Source organism: Balaenoptera musculus, chromosome 13, assembly GCF_009873245.2.
Source record: "Balaenoptera musculus isolate JJ_BM4_2016_0621 chromosome 13, mBalMus1.pri.v3, whole genome shotgun sequence".
NCBI lineage: Eukaryota > Metazoa > Chordata > Mammalia > Artiodactyla > Balaenopteridae > Balaenoptera > Balaenoptera musculus.
The window spans coordinates 59450096-59472012 of record NC_045797.1 but is presented as its reverse complement, the minus strand read 5'-3'; the positions used below and the strand labels follow the sequence as shown (position 1 = coordinate 59472012).

The window sequence follows — 21917 nt, the reverse complement described above, 5'->3', positions numbered from 1 at the left end:
TTTAGATGTTAAATGTGTTAGTTTGAGGGTTTTGCCTCCTGTAAAACCGTCAATCCTCCCTGGAAGAACTAACTGCTCTCTCCTCTGTTCTAAGCAGTGCTAGCATTCCTAGAGATACTCGATGTATATAAAAACCCTTATCTCCTTACTGCACAGGTCTGTAAACCCAATTCTGTTAAGGACTTAAGAGCAGATACTTAAGAAGCTGCATTAGATCAAATCAGTATACTAAAGTTCTAAAGATAATCCAAATCCTTCAGGGTAACCTAACCTCACTCTACCCCAAAGTTATTATACCAGATATTTTTTACTTAATAATCACGTTCCTTAGCATTTTGAGGCCAAGGGGAGAGAATGCAAACACTGATACTTTCGGGCCCACAGCTGTCACGTAACCACCTCGCTCATGTATAGCAGACGGTATGTGTTTAAATACAGAAGGTGGGTGAAGCGGATGAAGTTGAACAGTCCAGCCCATGTTAAAATACTCTGAGCATTTACCATATACAAAAATACCAGATAATATGAAAGATTAAAAGATGCATGAAGTATGGTTTCTTCTTTCCAAGGAGCTTAATCCAGTTGAGGAAAAAAGAACTTACTGATACTGCTTTTCTCCATAGACAAAATAACAATGACCACCACCCTCCAAGATTCATCATGTTTTTTCTCTTCAGGAAGCAGAGGCTGTAAAATTAAGAGTAGGTATGGTTTGGAAGATAGATGCACGTTTCACAAATATCATCCCCATAGAAGGGATTCAGAAGAATGTCTACCAGGATTTTGATATATGTTCTCATCTCATCCTCCTCACAACCCTGAGAGGTAGGTATTATCTCCATTTTATAGATGAAGAAGGTGAGGCTCAGCTGTTACCTAAGTGTTTGCCCAAGTTCCCAAAGCTTGGAAGTGGTGGTGCTGGGAACAAAGCTCCCTTTTAACTCCAAGGTCCATCTCCTTTTCCTGGAGTTGAAATTCAAGTATTCCTCCAGTTCTAGGTTACATAAGTGTTTAGGGGGTCTTCACATTTTGTGTTTGGGAAATCTAAACTATGCCATTTTAGATGACCTTTCTTGCTTGCTCTGTCAGTAGCTATAGACCCATTTTCCTCCACAATGACCGTGTTGTTTGCCATATAAACATATTTGTCGGAAAGTTTAAAATTAACTGTTATTTAAATAACAGCCCAAATTACTCCCATGCCCCACCAAAAAAAAAAAAAAAAATCGTTATGGACAAGCTTCAGGAAGTAGTTATCAGACAGACTATTGGCCAAATAGAGCCAGCAGATGGAGCCTTAAGACAAGCAAAACTGAGTACAAATTTTCTATGCTACCTGCTTCTCTTCATATTTGATTCACCAATCCTGTGAGAGGGCAGGAATTGCCATAAAAAGTAAGGAAACTGTTAGCAGAGATCCAAGGTCTAGTGCTCTCTCCTCAAAACCCCACTTACCCTCAGAAGGGTCAAAGCAACCATGTGAGCATTAAAGAATTACTTAATGGGGCTTCCCTGGTGGCACAGTGGTTGAGAATCTGCCTGCCAATGCAGGGGACACGGGTTCGAGCCCTGGTCTGGGAAGATCCCACATGCCGCGGAGCAACTGGGCCCGTGAGCCACAATTACTGAGCCTGCGCGTCTGGAGCCTGTGCTCCGCAACGAGAGGCCGCAATAGTGAGAGTCCCGCGCACCGCGATGAAGAGTGGCCCCCGCTCGCCACAACTAGAGAAAGCCCTTGCACAGAAACGAAGACCCAACACAGCCAAAAATTAATTAATTAATTAATTAATTAATTAATTAAAAAAGAATTACTTAATGGCCTAGAATAATGTCAGTTATATGAAAAAAATATATCATGTAGAGGGTAATTCTATTTTTGTGTAAAATAAAAATTGAGTATGTTTTATGCAATATAGCGACATGTCAATAAGCACAGGGAAAGATTTCCACAGCACACACACCAAATATATGGTTACCTCTGGGGTGTATAATCAAAAGCACCGGAAGATTTTCACTTCTTGCCTCATGTGACTTGTTTTTTTAATGTAGTATTATGGGTAATTTTCACCTTGTTTCAGTATTAACAGAATCTTTTTTCTCCGCCTTTAGTACCTTTCAGAATGCAGCTAAGACAGAGCTTTGAGTTAGGAACGTTATTCATCTGTATCTGAAACCTTCCACTGACTCAAACCCTTGGAGGTATGGAGTTGCAGAATCCTGGTTTGCAAGCCTGAGATCCCCGAGACACCTTTTTTGATAAAGTGGTTTCCCACCACACGACTGTTGTACAAAAAGTGCTAATGTCTATTTAAGTGCTTGATTGAGCTATGCAAAGGCTATGATCCCCTCTTCTCCTAAGCTTTTTTACACTCATCTTTAGGCACTTTTGACCTGGTCAACTGCTAGCTTTGGCACTGAAGAATCGAAAAAGTCACAAACCTAAAGAGAACATAATAGGAGCTGTATCGCACTCAAGTATGTCAAGGGTAGATCAATTCTTCAGCCTAAATTCCAGCAAACTGCAAATCTGGAGAGAAAAATTCCTAGGATCTGATAGAAGACTTAGGTAGAGAAGGTGGCATTTCTCTGTCCTGCTTGGGAAAGCTCTAATGTAGCTTTGTTTGCCCAAAAGCCAAGTGGAAGGATTCTCTCTGACAGAGGTTCCAGACTGAATCCAAGTAAGACAGTCATTTGATTAGTAAACTCTGGCCAAGTAAGATGGCTGCCTGAAACAGCTGCCAGCTCTCCAAGCTGATTCTCACCATCACCCCACAACTAGGACACAAAGGGAAAAACATTTAGGCGCACAGATCAATTATGGTCAAAGTACAGGAAAATTCAAGCCAGGGATGAAGCTGCTGAAACCTAAGAATGTGTGCAACAGACCCAAGCAACCCGCACTAGCAGAGAAGCAGCCCGTCAGAAAGCTTTCCGTAAGGTCTTTTGACCTCAGTGGACCATTAACAGCAACGTCAGTGTTTTCTGAAATTTCATGCTATCTTTGAATAGGTTCTTAACCAAGTTAAGACAAAAAAAAAAATTTTTTTAATCCCACAATAATGAAACAATGTAACTAACACAGGCAGCACCCACACCTACAGCAAGGGTCAAGTCCCTAGCTAGCCCAATTCCGGAAGTAAAACAACTAAAAAGGAAGCCCTGCTCAAAGTTCACCGAAAATATAAACCCTCAAAAATTAAATACTGCTCTTCAGTTTCACAAGTAGAATCTGTTCAGTGAAGCAAGGATGACTAGCTATCTTCATGAGAGACATCTAAGGCATACTCAATAGTAGGGGCACAAATGATTGTCCCTTCCACAAAAGTAAATTATTTATGTCTTAATTAGGAAGATAGACTGTGTGTTATTAAGTTTCTTTTTTAAAAAACCTACCTTATAATATAAATTACTAAAAAATTATACCACGGAAAATATACTAACACTAAACTTATTTCAGCAAACAGTTTTGAGTTTGTCTTCATTCCCTTTTATTGCTTCTTGCTTAGCAATGTTCAGAGTCTTCCAGCTGAAACCAAAGTACTTTCTTAGAATCCTTTATATAGAATTGTATCTTTGGGGAAAACGCTCTTTCCAACAAGAACTATTAAGAAATCCAGTGGTTCAGATTTCGCAACTCTTTTGCTTAAAAATAAATAAATAAATAACCAACCTGTCTTTAATTTCAGAAGAACTGCTACTATACAACGAACTTTTTATTTTTTCCACTCATAAAAACAGTCCACGGCATTCATAAAACAGGGTGGTAAAAGAAATAAAAAGAGACACATTTCAGGTGGATTCTGTTTAAGAACAGATGAGTTGGTAGCAGTTTAATACAGATGGAAACAAATACAGTCCATATAAAGACAGGATTTGCAGCAGGAGGCGGACAGGCCAACCAAAGCAAATTCCGAGCTTTCCGCCACGCAACTCAACACCTGAGTTCTGTTCGCTTAAGAACCAAACTAGACGCTTTAATAGGTGTTCCTAGAGAAGGCTACAAAAGTATTACAAAACGTTAGCCTTACATACACCACAAAAAAGAGAGAAACAAAATTAATAAATCCCCTAGGCTAATCACAACAAGTTTTCCCTAACAGAGACAGACACAGAAAAATAACTTTTTACAAGCTTAGATTCGAGGTATGAGGTACGATACCTTACAGCTCTCACTTGGGTGTTTCCCACTCATGCTCTTTTCAGTATAAACAAATAGGTTTATGTAATGGAATACATATTTGAAGAATTCCTTAAAAAAAAAAAATCACAAGTTCCATTTTATATATATACAAATTTTTAATTATGTACTGAAAATAAATTACAGGAAGGAACTTTAAAATGCAACAGAGGACAAAGTCACAATAAACATTCCCATTGAATTCCCTTGGGGGGAGGGGGTGGGGGGGAGGGTGGTGAGATTGCAGTGCTCAAGAAGATAAATATCACAAATATATCAAAAACTTCAAATTGTCTATGCATTCACACACTGACATGAGCCACAAACATTCCTTCACAGGGACTGTACTCATTAGCCTACCACAGAACCAGATTTTGTCATAAACTACAAAACTTTTAATACAAAATCGTATTTATATATTTATAATTCATATACATGCCCTACCTGTGATTTTAGAAAATAAAAGCTACACACTGTATAGACACTCTTAACTCATAGCTGTAGGCAACATTTTTGGATGGAATTTCTCCCCCAATAAATTAACGGCATATTTTATGTACATGAAGGCTAAACTGCATAAAGACAGTTCAGTTTCCCAGATATGCATCTCCTTTTAGGGCAGGTTTATAAATTTTAAAAGGCAAGACAAATGTACACCTCAGAATCACTTTCTTAGCTACAAGAGTTGTCATGTAATTTCTGTGAAGTTTCTGATACATGCATTTATGTAATACTGGTATTGAAGGCAGTAAAGCAATATATACTTTTAATGTCGTGGCTCAATAAAGGCTTCATTGTCATTCCAAACTGATTCTTGATACAGTGATTCATAACTTCTCTAAAAATTAAAATTTCAATGGGACACTGTGTTAAAGAGACTCTAAATAGATTTCTTAAAATATTTCCCTGAAATATCCTTTACATAAGACAAATTTCACTAACATTAGATTAAGTAAAAAGGGAAAAAAAAGAATTAAACATGGTACAAGTGTGCATGAAAACTAATGCTCCTCGGCCCATCTTCATGCCTTAGGAGCCATGAACAGAATGCTTAAAACCAACAAACAATTTCACACTCTGTGGCAGCCATCTGTGAAGCCAGTTATACTAAACTACTTCTACAGTTGATTGTAAACTTTGGTTTATTTTTATTTGAGTTCTCATTGTACAGCAAGCGTGAAAAAAAGAGTGGAGTCCATGAGTAGATGAACTGTCAGTCTGTCTTTAATCTGGCATGATGAGACACCTGGTCAGTCAGGCCTGCTTTGATAGAGTTTGTTACAGACTGCCTTATGTTTTCCTCCATCAAATTATCACCCAGGGGCTTCAATACCTGTGGTATGAGAAATGTGCAAAACAAATAAAAACATGAGGTAAAAAAAGGGTTACATATAAAAATAGATATAAAAATTCAATTCAAAGCAATGAAGAAAATAACCAGGAATGTGGGAAATAAAAAGGTGCTTCTCCCAAAAAAAGTTATGATGCTACAAATAATGCAGTTAGACATTTTATAATGCAACAAAAATTACTTTCCTCCTATTCAAACCATTTACAATTCCTATGAGATGGATGTGCAATTCCATACCCTATATGCAGCATCAAATCTGGTATGTATACAGCATTTATGCAGACCGGCCCAGACGGTCCTGCTTATTGTCCTACATGTATAAGTGTGAACACTTCGGATAGAGAAAAAAGTTAAAAATACTGTCTAATTTTTCTTCTTGTTATTGTTGGATGACAGTCTCTGTCGCTGTGCTGATGAAAGAGCACGATGAACCATTCGACGTCTAGTAACTTCAAACAGTTTGGAAAACACCTAAAACATGGAGTGATTCGTTAGGAGAATGACTCAGAGTGCCTTGAAGTTAAAGAACTTAAGACTACAAGAATTTGAGACTTTGTAGGTTTCTCACCTTCCTGGGACTCCTCTGAAGCAAAAGAAAAGAGAAATGCAAAGAAATTTAGACAGGTGTTGACACAGCACAGATCTTCTGACTAGTGATCATCTTACCTCAACTATACTGAAAATAATTTTACACACTTTAGATTCTTCCATTTACTTGTTTTGTAATAATGGCACCTCTAAAATCCTAGAATCAATGCTGTACGGGAGATGAGTGGTTTTCAAAAGAAGACAATGTACAACTATCGAAATTCATGTTGCAGAAAATTAGTAATGGTCCAACATTTTTAAAGTAGGTAATATTTTAAGTGACATTGTGATAGCTTTTTTTTTTGAGGTTGTGATAGCTTTTAATCCATCTTCTGTCAGAAGATAGCAAAGGAATATAAAGAATGAGATTATTTTTAAGATATAAAAATTTAAATTTTACAAATATCCAGACATAAGCTTCCAAATCAGATCTGAATAAATAGAGCATTTCTATAAAGAAGAAATATAAAATCCAAATTAATATAGTGGGTCACTGTATAAAATAATAATGACATTATTAATAGAAAAGTCAACATCCAATCAACTTCTTTAGTCTTTGAATTTAAAGCCAAAACCAACATGGACCTGCATATCTTAGATCTTCAAATAAGCCCACTACTTCATCAGCCCAGAAATGGTATCTGAAAACACCTTTTATAACTGTCCATCAGTAATAACTGTAGTTTTCACTCTGGTCCTTGACATGATGCTCAAGTATTTCACGATGATCATTTTAATGACAACATCCTTAAATGAAATTTTCTGAACACAGGCAATTCCAGACAACAGTTGGCTGATATACAACAAGGCTTTCCTTAGTAGATACCTGTCAGGCCCAACTTTGAATTCTGGTTTGAGGTAAAAAATCATGATTTGAATTCTGGTTGAGATAACGGATTATGATTAAGAAAAGCTGGTTCTCTGTTTGTGGTGCTTTGCTTTGTTCATTAGTATTTCCATAGTATAGAGGTCAAACAAAGTTTCTTGGATGTAAGAATTCCCTATAAGATCGTTCCTTGTAGTACATCAGTAAATCACTACTAACTTCATGGAAGGCAATGAAGACCCAATATTTTTCCTGGAATATAAGCATGCCTTGGTTCTTGCCAATATTAGAAACTTCTTTTGCTTTCCTAAAGCAAAAGAATTACACTTCTAAACTTCTTTCCTTACCTTCATAACTCTTGCACTAATTATATTTTCTTTTCTTAAAAAAAAAAAAAAAATCCTTAAAGACTCTGGCCCTGCCCACTTGTCTGGTATAATCAGGCCTATGACTAAGAATCTATCCAAAGGATATTACAGATGTAAGCCAACCAAAGCACACTATAATTACAACTTTAAAGGGGAAAAAAAACAGTTCATACTTTATATTCAAATTATGCATCTAAACAAAAAGGAAAATATACTTTTACCATTCTCCATATGAAGGAAAAGTAGGTATGCAAATACTGGGGGTGGGGAATGGGGCACTGGAAGGAGGGGTGGGGAGTCACAGGGATAAGATTAGTCACTGAAAAACCAAAAGACAGATACCAACCTGTTCCCATAGTGTTTCAGCAATCTGATCAATCATTGTTCCAATTTCTCTGAACTCCCCAGAGTATTTAACATATGCCCAAGTACAAAGAGACGTCAGTGCTAACCCCATGACAAGGTTACACAAGACGGCTATAGAGTTTAGGCCAACGAAGCCAGTCAGTCCTGAGATTATATACATAGCAAACATGACTGCAAACAGTGTGGCAGGGGTACGAGCAGCATAGAAGATATTTTTGCCATCATTGTGCTTTATAAAATTTGCATAGGTTTCTTCTATTTCAGCCTCAAGCTGGTCCTGATAACGACGGCAGAATTCATCTCCTCCCATTTTTTTTACTGAACGAAACTGTTTAATCGCCACTTCCTTGAGATCCAGGTGTCTTCGCTCCAGATCTGAAGGTGCAATGTAAGGCTTGTCCCCACCACATACCTGTACAGGCAGGGTTACATTAGGACAGATTACATGCTGGAAATAATTCACACTTGAAAGAAATTCCCTGATCATAATTTTTAATCTCAAAAAGTCAAACCACCTACATGGTTTAGTTTTAAATCTGTTCATAATACTTCACACATTATCATAACCTACTTATTTCTTATATGTTTAACTGACTCAAGCAAAATAAACTTTCCAAAATTAATTATACTGGTATTAATTATATAGCAATAAAGACAAAAAGAATTATACTGCAATCTGTACCTGACTTCACCTGATCCAGCAATACACCAAAAGCGTACAGAAGATTGCTGGCAAGAAAGTGGGTAAAAGATAACATAAAAGGGAACACTCTTGCACTGTTGGTGGAAATGTAAATTGATACAGCCACTATGGAGAATAGTATGGAGGTTCCTTAAAAAACTAAAAATAGAACTACCATACGACCCAGCAATCCCACTACTGGGCATATACCCTGAGAAAACCATAATTCAAAAAGAGTCATGTACCACAATGTTCATTGCAGCTCTATTTACAATAGTCAGGACATGGAAGCAACCTAAGTGTCCATCATCGGATGAATGGATAAAGAAGATGTGGCACATATACACAATGGAATATTACTCAGCCATAAAAAGAAACGAAATGGAGTTATTTGTAGTGAGGTGGATGGAGTTAAAGTCTGTCATACAGAGTGAAGTAAGTCAGAAAGAGAAAAACAAATATAGTATGCTAACACATATATATGGAATCTAAGAAAAAAAAAAAAAAGGTCATGAAGAACCTAGTGGCAAGACAGGAATAAAGACACAGACCTACTAGAGAATGGACTTGAGGATATGGGGAGGGGGAAGGGTAAGATGTGACAGGGTGAGAGAGTGGCATGGACATATATACACTACCAAACATAAAATAGATAGCCAGTGGGAAGCAACCGCATAGCACAGGGAGATCAGCTCTGTGCTTTGTGACCTCTAGAGGGGTGGGATAGGGAGGGTGGGAGGGAGGGAGATGCAAGAGGGAAGAGATATGGGAACATATGTATATGTATAACTGATTCACTTTGTTATAAAGCAGAAACTAACACACCATTGTAAAGCAATTATACTCCAATAAAGATGTTAAAAAAAAAATCAAAAAAAAAAAAAGGATAACATAAAAAAGGTACTTTAATGTTTGAGTTAGCAAGCTTAGCATAGAAATTGCTATTGCCCTTCAGCTGATGTTGCTTGCATCAGAAGCTACTAATAGCAGCACTCTGAATCATGTGTCAGGAAATATTTCAGTGTGGTCTGTGTAATAACTTACTACCCGTATCCTGCACTCTAACCATGGGAATTATATTCTTAGTTTATTTCCAGCAGAGATGATAAAGGGAAATTTGGGAATGATGTAACCTGACAATGTATAAGGAGCACAAATTGGTTCAATTATTTTAAATATAAAAATCTTCTATCTTACTCTAGTGTCAAATTTAAATTTTAGTTACAAACCTGCTCCATACTTTTGCAATAGATCTCTCTTGCTCCTGCTACTGCAGCAAGATTATTAGCTTCAGCTGTTGCCTAAGAAATAAAATAAAATGTGCCAATTTTATGTGAAATACCTGATAACTATAAATTCTGATTAAGACAATAAATTATGTACAATGACCAAGTCTGAAAATGAATCAGAGAAAATATTATCAACTTCCAGTTTTCCTTTCTAATGGAAGGAAACACCAGTATAAAGGATATAATAATTGCTTCTAATAGGACTACCTGCTTAATTTTGTTTTGCTTAGGTTTGTTAAAGTGGGTTTGTAGAAAATACCACATATGCCCAGGGAATTATAGAGAATTAAACTGATACAACCCTAAAATGTGTCAAGTGCCCAGGTGCAAAGAATCAAGAATTACTCATATGGTCCTCTCTCTCATAATCAGTATTATACACAAGATACATTTTTAGATCCACAAAACTGCTCATTGTATGGGTTTTATGAAAAAAGTTTAATCCACTATAAAACTGAGAAACTGCCCAAAGTAGCAAATTTTTAAAAAAATGAATTAGGTTAAAATAACACTGTCCCTAAAGAACACCTTTTTAAAAAAAAGAAAAACAAAATCTATATTCACCAGAACCAGACGTCTATCATTAATATCAAGAGAAAATAAGCCTTATTTCAAACAACATTCATTGTCAAAGACTCAGAGAGCAGAAGCAAGGCCCTTGCTTTGGCAAGGCCCATATGAAGCTATCTTCTGAAGCAGAAATTCTCCTACACTTTTTGAGCAACTGAAGAGAAGGCACCGAGGACCCTCATTTCTGGTGTGCAAGGTGTGCAACCTGTAGTCACAAAAACTCATTAAAACTTCAGGACCCATGCCTTAAGTATCTAAAATGTATTTGCATGGAAAGAAACACTACCCCATTTCCAGCATTTATCTCTAAAGCAAAGATTTTTTTTTCTCCTTCGTAAATAAATGTATGTACAACACACACACTACCTGAAGCATGGACTTTGGATGTGGAAGTTCCTCTCCTTGATAAATTTTAATGTAAGCCTAAAAATACAGAAGACTCATTATATTCATAGGTTATGCAATTTGGCTCCACATCCCCAAAGAAAGAAAAATCATTAAATAGAAAAATGATTCACACTATTATAAGGAAAGTCTAGGCTTTAAAAATCATACACTCTCATTCCAACAGTTACCCCTATTCTCAACATTATTAAGTGTGTATGTTGCTAAATAATATCCTAGAGAAATGTCTCCAAATATAACTCCAACTTGGCATAAATGTCTCATATTTAAAAGTTATATATAAAATGCCATCTACTTTATGAAAAGAAATCCATAATTCTCCCCTACTGCCAACATTTCAAATAAATATGTAAGAAAATATTTTAACTCAGTATTTTACTTTGACCAGCTTAAAGTATATTTCAGTTCAAAGGAAAAGAAATTACTGAATTTGTGGTTTAAGAGTAAGAAAGAAAGATGAAAGTTTTTAAGTAAGTTCCATATAGGAACCTTTCACCTCAACTTTCTACTGACTCTAAATTAACACATAACTGAACAAAGATAGTATGAAAGTGATCAAGTGTCCATTAAATAATACAAAAATACACTCTTAGTTAACTGTATTTCCCTTCCGCCTATTTACAACTACAATGAATAAATGCAAACCTCTACAATAGCCTTGCTCTGGCAAGCAAGCTATAAAGATTAGAGAACAGCAGAGGGGGAAAAAAAAATCTATGCATAATTTACTTGAGCTCAAACCCAGTCTGGATACTTTCAGCTGCTCTTATCAAGTTCCAGACTCTGAGAGAAGGCTTTTGTGAGAACTCAGGATACAGAATTATGCTCCCAATACCTAATTATCATTCTCAAATGATAGAGTGGTATCATAATATTACGGTGAATGGTTCTTCTTTCCATATCAGAGCTGGAGAAAAAGTAGGATAACTCTACAAAGATATAAAATCACTGTCTAGAAGATACATGTTGTCTGCTACAATCTTAAATATTCTTAAATACTGATACATCCAATTCAAGGCAAAAAAATATAAATTTTACTTTTTTGCTTTAAAATAAAGATAAGAAGTTTCTTGTACCTACAGATGAGTTTTAAGTCAGCTATATTTCTAACTTAGACAAAGCCATTTAATGTAAGAATTTTCCTACCTTAAAGTATTCTACAAGATCTCTACAAGTGACTTTAGATCCACTTATCTCTTTTTCTACCAAATTTTCTGGGGCAAGCAGCAATGGAACCAGATTTCGAAGCTCTCGTTTAAACTCTTCATCAATATCTAGTGGACATGAAATTAGTCAACATGTTAGTAAAAAAAAAAAAAAAAAAAAGTAAAGTCTCCATTGGTAAGAGTTAATAATATTCTATTTCATAAAATAAAAATACGCTACTTAAGTGTAGATTCATTTCAAAAAACTCATCCAAACACATCACACTGTCACATCTCCTAGGAAAAAATATAACCACCCCTCCACTCTACTACCCCACTTCCCTCATCTCCCAATAATTCTTTCAGCCCAAATAATAAATGAAACTGTGGCCTACCAGAACAAATTCCACATCAAGTATTTTAACTAAACTATCCTTTCCAAATGGCAAGCAATTCATGAAATTGTATTAAATTTTAATACTAAATTTTGTTTCTCCAGCCATACTGTTAAAAGTTTTGTCAATCCTCATGCCTTTTGCCATCATGCTCAAAATAATCCTAAAACATACACAAAAAATTACACCATCACCCCCAAACAGACTTAAATCTAATTACATCAATATAATACATTGGTAATGCTTTTTAGCAGACTGCAATCAGATGAAATACTGAAATGTTCTTAGCCTTCAGTATTTTTAGGACATCAGTGCTGAGCAACAGACCACATTATAAAATGTTAATCAATATGCCAGGTGTTTGCAACAAACCAATACATTACAATCACACCATTAATAATGCATCAAAATGTCCTCCAGTATAAAAGAGAAAATTTAATGAACCATGTATTGTTTTTAACTTTCAGCCTCTAAAACTTAAGTTCTGATTTTAGCAAGAATGGGAATTCCCACCTTTCAATCTCCCATCAAAACTAGGATTAGTTGCAACTTTAAGACCAGGATGTGGCAAAAGGAAGCAACCAAGATTTGAGAAACAATTGTGAATGTGCTTCCTTACATTCTGTAGCTCTTCATGTTGATTTTGTTTTACCTGGGGACATAAGGAGACAAGGTGAAGGTGCAAACAAGAGAAAAACACATTTTTTTAAGAAAACACACACACGTACTCACATGCATGCACACTAACTCAGATGCTAGTCTAGATGGGTGTTTCTTGACAATAAAATTTTACTAAAGACCCATTTCTAACCATTTGATAAGACCCCACTCTGTCTTAAACCAAAAAAGATTTTTTCTTCCCATGTTAGCTGCCAAGGATATGAATAAATACAAATAATAATTAATCATAATATCTAACACCAGAACAACAGGTGTGGTTGTGATTTATAAACCAGTAAATAAATTAAGAATTTGCCTTTAAAGTACTTATAATGGCAAAGAGAAAAACAAAGTACTAATTTGCCTACAAATAAAAAGGTCAGCCCCTGAGCAAAACAACAGATAAGGCGAAAAGCTCCAACGCAGTCCAAAGAGCCTTAAAAATTTATTAGGATTTCGGCACTCACTCCAAATGATTATTTATGATTTATGCTAGTTTATCAGTGTTTTGCAGAAGAGAGAACTGCTATGCATTTTCTGGAAGGAAATCTTAATGTTAGATTTTTACTAACTACTTATCCCAATATAACTCACATATTCTCCCAAACTCTTCTCAAAAACCATTCTAAAAAACATGCACCATTCGTAATCAACAAAATCTGGAAACTACTTAAATCTCCATCAAGAGTAGAATGGAAAACCTGTTGCCTGTTCATACAACGGAATACTGCATAGCAATGAGAATAAGTGAACTAAACTACATGCAACAATATGGATTAATCTCAGAAATGTAATACTGGGCAAAAGAAGCTGGACACAAAAGAATACATACTGTATATGATTCCTTTCATAAAAAGTCCAAAAACAAAGCCTGTTGGAGGTCAAAAGAGTAATGAAGGATTTGGGGGGGGAGGGGGCGGGAGTTAGTGGATACAGGCAGCTGCTTCTGGGTGGTTACATGGCTATGTACAATTTGTACAAACTCCTCAAGCTGCACACTTATGATCTGAGCACTTTTCTGTATCGCTTCAATAATATATTTAAAAACCTCCTTATCTTTGAAGTACATAATTCTGAATTTAGTTAGCATGCCTGATGTGCTGTGGGTTAATTTCTTCTGAACAAACCAGAGAAAATGCTGATGAATGAAATTATCTCTGACAAGTCTAGAAATGCCTTTCAAATAATCCAAGAAATGAGGAGTTGGTTTTGATCTCATTTTAGGATTAAGAAAAATTACATTATACCCTAAGTCTTTGAATGTGGCTGCGAAATTAAATGCATTTTTCCATAGGAAACAAATGAAATTTTATTACCCCAAAGAGCTAAACCTTCTACTTATGAATAAAGGTATTTTTATGTATCTTTTGTGGACATCAGTAGGTAGGTAGTATCTGACCTGAGGGTTTCCCAAAGTACTTCCATAGGAGGGTACCTTTAGGAATAAAGGATCATGTCGGTGATGTTATTTTCCAGGAATGACTTGGTGTGGCATTTTGCATAGGCCAGGCCAGGAGTTTGGATATTTGGGTCCTACTCCCAGTTATCAATAATTAGTTAAGTGACCAAAGGCAAGTCACTTTTCTGGGTCCCAGGTTTGGGGTGTGTGTGTGTGTAAAGGCTATACTAGATAATGTTTAAGATCCCTTTTTTCTCTATATGCTGCCACTCTACGAGATAGTATTCCTTGGAAAGAGAGTCTCACATCATCTGTATTCAATGCATCCACACTAGATGATCCAGCCTGTCCCAAATGCTCAGAAGCTCAGCTGGGCCAGAAAGAGACATGCATGCAACCTGAGCAGATCAAAAAGTTAGTCTACTTCAAACTTTTATCCTTTGAATATTGATTTACTGAAGGGGCAGTTGGCTCTGGAGAGAAATATCCATTCCTTAACTTCTACTTGAGGGCATTTCTATTGTCCTCTTTCACAGGAGTGCTACCAATTTACTTCTCATCAATTATGTATGCAGTTATCTGGGTTAACCTGGGATACTCAATTTGTTCCAATGACACTTAGAGGTTGGTAGTCTAAGCAGCAGTCCAGACAGGCCACACCTTCCCCTGGGGCTTGGTGCTTATGCTCTCCTCTCTAAGAAATGGGGGCTTACCTGCAATCTCTTTTCAAGGAATTGTTTTCCACCTTCCAAACCATATGAATGTTCATAAGGATAACTCCAGTCTCGAATCAAAAACATTAATGTCTACAGAAAGAAGGGAAACAAATTGAAATCATTTCTTATAAAATTTTACCAAAAATTACTACTTTAATAACTGAAGCACCCCTTACTCCCCAAAAACAATCCTTATCAAAAGTTATAGTAACCAAATGGCTTAATACTACTCATAGTTATATCAAGAGCCTACATAAGCCAACAATACTCCCAGCTCCTATACCAAGAAACTACCTCCATTTGAGAACCTCACTGTGTATAAGGAGTCACCACAAGAAATAATACAGGATATTTAAAAAAGAAACAAAAGACATATCATGGTATACAGATCATAATTTTAAGTCAAGATTGTGTAACTAGAAGACCAACTAACCTAATTCTAGACCAATTAGTTCTTTTCACAGAATTTTTTATTCCCATATGCTTAAGTTCCTCAACTCAGCACTACTAACACTTTGGGTCAGATAATTCTTATTATCACGGCTGTCCTACATTTTGTAGGATGTTGAACAGCATGTCTGGCCTCTATAAACTAGATGCCAATGGCATGAACTTCCTCCCCAAAACTGTGACAACCAAAAATGTCTCCAGACACTGGCAAATGCCCTCTGGGTGGCAAAATTACCCCAGTTCAGAAAAACTGATATAGGCCAAATAGAGTATATTTCATCATATACACAAAATGACACCATAACCTGCCCAAATATTTCGTAGAAGTGATCACCTGAGCCAGACAAGACAGAGGCAGAATCAGTGTAACCCACTAACAGAATCACCAGTGATGCTATCACACAGGAAGGACTTCACACACTGATGAGCAAACGGGGTGGAGTCATTCTCACCTACTATAACACAACTAGCCAAATAGTACAATGTCTACTTACAAATTACACTTATTTCAAAAAAGAATCTATCTGAAATTAGCTCTGTTTTTTTTTTTAATCTCTAATGATAAGACTCCACAGAAGCAAGCAGAGCATATGCTTCTCAAATCAAGGTTAATTTCTGACTTAATATTCTGTACCTAGCATTTAAAAGTAATGAAAAAACACATGGGGGAGAGATATAATAAGTTCTGAAATTTTTCTATTTGAAACAAAAATAAAGAATAACAGGTCTAACCTCAACTTGTAATATACCACACACACACACACACACGCACATGTACAACCAATAACATTTTCTAGTAGTTTATCACATATAAAAGAAATTTACATGACTGTCTCAAGTTTTGGAAGTAATATCCAGTTAAGAGTAATATTATTAACCTCTTTAAGTAAAAGTATTAAGAACCAGTCTATATTCATTTGCTCTATTTCCTATCCTGTAAGCTGCTACTGATAAGATGGTGATGACATTACCATAAGTTAGTTTCAATTCCACTAGATCTGTTGTTAAAAATTAGTTTCACATAATGTCCTCATATCTCCAGAGATACAAGATGATAGCTTTTCATAGATAAATTTTTTTTTAATGATAAAATATTTATTTACCTGAAATGGCTTCTGGTAGATTTCTTCCATAGCAAGTCTGCCATATTCTGTAAACAACTATTAAATCAAATTATTTAAAATAATGCCCCCGAAGAGGTTGAAAGAAGACATCTGTAAAGCTATTCTGTATCAGACGACTAAATGTCAGAGTCTTTAAAATCATTTGAAAGCCAAGCATTTAATTTTTTAAGACTGCGTATACTTTAAAATTTCTTCTAGTTAAGAAGTCGTACATCTGTTTAAAACCATCTAATAGTCAATCTTCTTACAATATTACAGGTTCTTGGTGTAAAGTCACAACAAAGTGGGAATTAAATTTTCAATACTTTGGCATACATTCTTTGAGACATACATACTTGCAAGTGTTGAAGATCATCTTCTTGAATATTTTGAGACAAATTATACACCTGTTAAAACAAATTTTTGTTTTTATTAGTGTTTTACTTTGAATACCCAGCTGTGTATAACTTTACTTGTGGAAATGAAGGCTATTTTACACCTGAGCACGAATGAATGACTCAGTCAATATCTTAACCAGTGGTCCATGAAAAGAATTTTCTTTTTTCCTAACAGTCAGGATAAAACATTAAGGGGGAAGCAGTGGTGGTAAACTATGTAAAAATCATGAACATACGCATATGGGGCCAAGAAGGCAGCAGACATTAAAAAAAAAAAAAGTATATTACATAGTAAGTTTCTTTAATGTTATGACATGATTTTTTTTTTTAAGTGAAGAGTTTCCCCAACTACCCAACTGTTTTTCTAAGTCAATGAATGTGAAGGGCATAGTTCTATTGGTTTGGCCCAAAAGTTCGTTCGGGTTTTTCTCTGTAAGATGTTACAGAAAACCCAAACGAACTTTTTGGCCAACACAATACAAAGATAAATTCCTCCTTGGAGCATTCATAGTATATAGTTTATGGTTTATTCAGTGGGTGCCTCAACTAACTTGACTCTAATATTATGGTTATCGTTTTACTTAAGCAAACTCAATCTAAATAACTTAACATGAAAATTTTACCAGACTGTGGTAGCTAAAGCACACACACACACACACACACACACACACACACACACACATATCCCCCGGAGGTAGCACTCTTCCACCTTCCAAGGCCCATAGACCAGAGCTGATAACGGAAACTTAAGTACTCTCAAGAAACAGCAATTGGAGAAAAGATTCACTAGGTCCAATCCTTCTGAGTCAGGTCTTTAAAAGATGACCTAGACCACCAAAGGAGAAAAGTGGGTGTCCACAGTTGTCGCCTCTGCTAGGAAATAACTTATATCTAACAAAACAGGGTTACTCCAAATATAGAACAATTTGTTCTAACAGCAAATAAGTGATAATCTAACTTAATCACTTGGAGGTCAAGAATATAAACAGCCAATATAGCCCAGCAAACCTAAAATGATATTCTCAGTTGACTAATTCCAAACAGGTTCTTAAAAAGTAATTAATGATGAGGTAATTAAACTCTAGATTTAAACTTAAAAACTGAAAGCATAACCAACCTATTCTCACCCATATGGGCCTTAGTTTTTAGAAAATAGGACCAGATCCTTTCATTGTCAGGGCCAGGTTGTAAATAGCAAACAGAAAAGAAGATTTGTTTATTGTGGATCATTACTACTTAGCATACTGTGTTGTACTTAATAGATGCTCAGTAATTATTTTTTGAAAGAATAAATGACAAAGGGATCAATTTGTCATTGATCTATCAGCCAGATAACTTACATAAGGAAGGAGAGAAATCTAGCCTCAAGAATCAGGAAAGAAGCAATAATAAAAACTAATTTTAGGGACTTCCCTGGTGGTCCAGTGGTTAAGACTCTGCACTCCTGGGACTTCCCTGGTGGCGCAGTGGTTAAGAATCCGCCTGCCAACGCAGGGGACACAGGTTCGAGCCCTGGTCCGGGAAGATGCCACATACATACATTTATTCATTTAAAAAAAAAAAAAAAAAAGACTCCGCACTTCCAATGCATGCGGGCACGGGTTCGATCCCTGGTTGGGGAACTAAGATCCCATATGCCGCACGGTGCGGCCTTAAAAAAGAAAAAAAAATTATCTTCTTGATTATTTAGTTTACAAACCGCTTTCTTATGCATTATCTCATTTGGACCTCATTTCTGACTGCACACAAAACCACATGTGAGATAGGCAAGATGGGCAAAATCTTTGTTTTACGATAAGGAAGTGGCTGAATGGCTTTATGTGGTTGTCCAAAACCAGTTCTCTTGCTATCATAAAGTTGAATAAACAAGAGAACACCATGGTATAAGTTTTAGGACAGAGAACTTATAATTTAATGCAAGCCACAGAGCCAGCTAATCTGAAGGGCTATAATGTGATAATATAAACACAAAGATGTGGCTCCTGCTTGCCTCAAGAAAATGGCAGTTGTGCTGCCCTGCAAGATCAGAGGAAAAGAGGTAGGACAAACTGAGAAAAAGAGACCCTGAGGGTCCCCAATAACATCACTTAGTTTGTAGTGACAGATATCCCCATCCCTATAATAAAAAGAAGCCACTTCTCTTTTATCTCATAATAATTCCAAAACTTGTTTCCACTCTGACAGCTAGATACTTCGCATTGAAGAAGAAAGGAAATGGGAACTTTAATAGAAACTGGTCATACATTCCAGATATTAATGGAAAGCACAAAAATTCCAAGACACTGTGACGGTATCACCTATAATCTACCATCCATAAGAAATATTTCTTATCTCAGGAGAAGCACATACTTTTTAAAATATCTGCAAATATACATCTTGATACATCACCAGCTGGACCTAACCACCATACTTCAATAATTCATTTTTCAGCCAGAGAAGTATCAACCACAGATGAGCTCAGGAAACAGAAAGTAAAGAAATAAAAAATGACCTGTGGTGGTTTAATTCAGTGCAATTAGTCTAAATTATACAGAAAAGAGATGGCCTAGCTTGAAGAGACTAGAACTTGATAGAACACCAAACATAACTAGGGTACAGCATAAGTGAAAAAACAGAAAGGATTTTACCCTTTTCTAAATGAAACAGGTACTTTAAGTCCTTAGTTTATTATATAAACATCATTAAGGTTTCCTCAATACGAATTAATTATTATGTCTCTACCTCCATTAGTTCAAATAATCATGTACTAGTTGTCATACATACCGAGTAGAAAACTAAATTTAATTACTTGGTTTTGTTGTTTGTTTGGTTGGTTTAGCCAAAAAATAAAGAAACACTCTATATTTTACTGTATATGACTGAATTCAGTTGAATTCAATATCAACTGAATATCCTTGAATTCAATTAAGGATAACATGCAATAATATATATTCCTTTAAAAAGAAAAAAGCATAGATGCTATGATGAAATACCAAAGGGATTGGCTATTGGTTCACTGCTTCCCTGGTAAGCACTAAAAGTATGAAATTTCACATTGTAAGCCAGAACAGCAAGCACAGAAATGTAAATGACCAATACTAAATGTAAATAGTTTCTCTAATTTTAATCCTTTTTTTTCTTCAATCAAAAGGCATTTTGAGGAGGAGCAAAGGTATTAGGATTGTCTGACCTGATCATACCACAGCATCTCTGTATCTCACCTGGACAGAGCTAGTCATAGTGCTCAGAGCAAACACTGTTGCACAATCTTTGATAGTTGACTGGCTATCAAAGGCACCCTGGGTATCCATTAGCAGCACAGCCACCTAGGAATTTAAAAGTTTAAAATACTAAGTAAAAAATTCACCAATAGTGACTATAAAAGTCAAATATAAAATGGTTAATATCAAAATCAGTAACTAAGTCAAGAAAAGTACTCTAAGTATCTCACACATTTTGACATAATAATCCACATATGTTAAAGTTATCAGATATTAATAGTTCTGTGTTGTTTTGCTCAAGAAAGAATATGGAAGAAAAAAAATAGTAAAAAACTATAAATAGAATCTTACTTTTGTTCCATTAGGTCTGTCGATCACAAACACTTCATTCCAGACTTGTATGCCTGTTGTTTCTCTTTCACAACCACCTCGCCATGTAAAGCCAGTCAATGGTTCATTGTTTCCACCAATCCAACTTTGAGAATCCTGTTAAAGTCAAGCATAAATAGAAAATAAAACACACAAAAATAAGAACTCAAAAGGAATATAAGAAATCACCCACTCTTCACAACATTGTAAATCAACTACACTTCAATAAAAATTAAAAAAAAGAAAAGAAATCATCCACTCATTTTATAGATGAGGAAGGTACATCCAGGGAGATAAAATATACCGTAACATTACACAAGTAGTTACAAAAACAGTCCCAAATCCCATCTAGGGTGTTTTGACTAAGAGAGATGTGGTCTTCCTCCAAACCTGAACCTTCTTGAATAGCTCACATTTTCATACTCTAGGCTTCTAGATAAGTGGGGTCACACCCACTTCCTCCATTTTGGAAAGATTTCCTATGTTTAAAAATCATAAAAAATAGATACTAGCTATTTCGACACCTCCTTGTACAAACTAAGTTCCAGACAGAATGGCTGTCAAAACAGTGTTGCTCTCTTAGAATAGCTTATACTAAAATGTTTTCACACTGCCTCAATTTTCTCTTTAAAAAATGTCAACTTTTGGGCTTCCCTGGTGGCACAGTGGTTAAGAATCCACCTGCCAATGCAGGGGACACGGGTTCGAGCCCTGGTCCGGGAAAATCCCACATGCCGCAGAGCAACTAAGCCCGTGCACCACAACTACTGAGCCTGCGCTCTAGAGCCCAGGAGCCACAACTACTGAGCCAGCGTGCCACAACTACTGAAGCCTGTGCACCTAGAGCCCATGCTCCGCAACAAGCCACCCCAATGAGAAGACCGCGCACCACAACAAAGAGTAGCCCCTGCTCGCCGCAACTAGAGAAAGCCTGTGTGCAGCAACAAAGACCCAACGCAACCAAAAATAAATAAATTTATTAAAAAAAAATATCAACTTTAAAAATAACCACAAGACTTGTTTGAAACCTGATTCAAACAATCCAGCTATAAAACTCTTTTTCGAAACCAAAAGGGAAATCTGAATCCAGACTGGGTATATTAGATGGTGTTAAGTTGGGGTAAAGATGATTGCTTGGTGTGATAATGGTTTTGTGGTTGTATTAATAACAATAATAAAGTCCTTAACTGTTAAATATTCAAGTATTTATGGTGAAAGAATATGCCTAGCATTTGCTTTAAAATATTTCAGCAAAAAAAAAGAATAAAAGGGCAGAGAGAAAAACAGATGAAACAAGACCAGCAAAATTCTGATAGGTATACTGGGGTTCATAATACTCTACTATTTTGGGGTATATTTAAATTTTTCCATAATAAAATGCTTTAACGTATCTCACAGGGCTAGACTGTTATAATTAAATATTATAAAATTATATAGACGTTACTATACCATAAGGTAAT

The 21917-nt window shown here is 35.9% G+C and overlaps 1 protein-coding gene across 4 annotated transcripts in view; it reads right to left on the bottom strand.

Annotated features, from left to right (window-relative positions):
• Positions 1-4279: 4279 nt before the first annotated feature.
• ATL2 (atlastin GTPase 2) overlaps positions 4280-21917 on the bottom strand; it is a 68828-nt gene continuing 51190 nt past the window's right edge. For 2 of the 4 annotated variants that reach the window (XM_036872822.1, XM_036872824.1), the window contains exons 3-14: positions 20440-20574; positions 20089-20193; positions 16847-16897; positions 16491-16547; positions 14935-15027; positions 12676-12814; positions 11769-11896; positions 10584-10640; positions 9588-9659; positions 7657-8088; positions 6097-6111; positions 5839-5999 (exon numbers count right to left, since the gene is read on the bottom strand). In XM_036872822.1, coding sequence (XP_036728717.1) covers positions 5892-5999; positions 6097-6111; positions 7657-8088; positions 9588-9659; positions 10584-10640; positions 11769-11896; positions 12676-12814; positions 14935-15027; positions 16491-16547; positions 16847-16897; positions 20089-20193; positions 20440-20574 — 1392 coding nt within the window. In that variant the 3' untranslated portion in view covers positions 5839-5891. Of the gene's footprint in view, positions 5511-5838; positions 6000-6096; positions 6112-7656; positions 8089-9587; positions 9660-10583; positions 10641-11768; positions 11897-12675; positions 12815-14934; positions 15028-16490; positions 16548-16846; positions 16898-20088; positions 20194-20439; positions 20575-21917 lie in introns of those variants that run through there. The other 2 variants (XM_036872823.1, XM_036872825.1) reach the window with 2 other exon arrangements.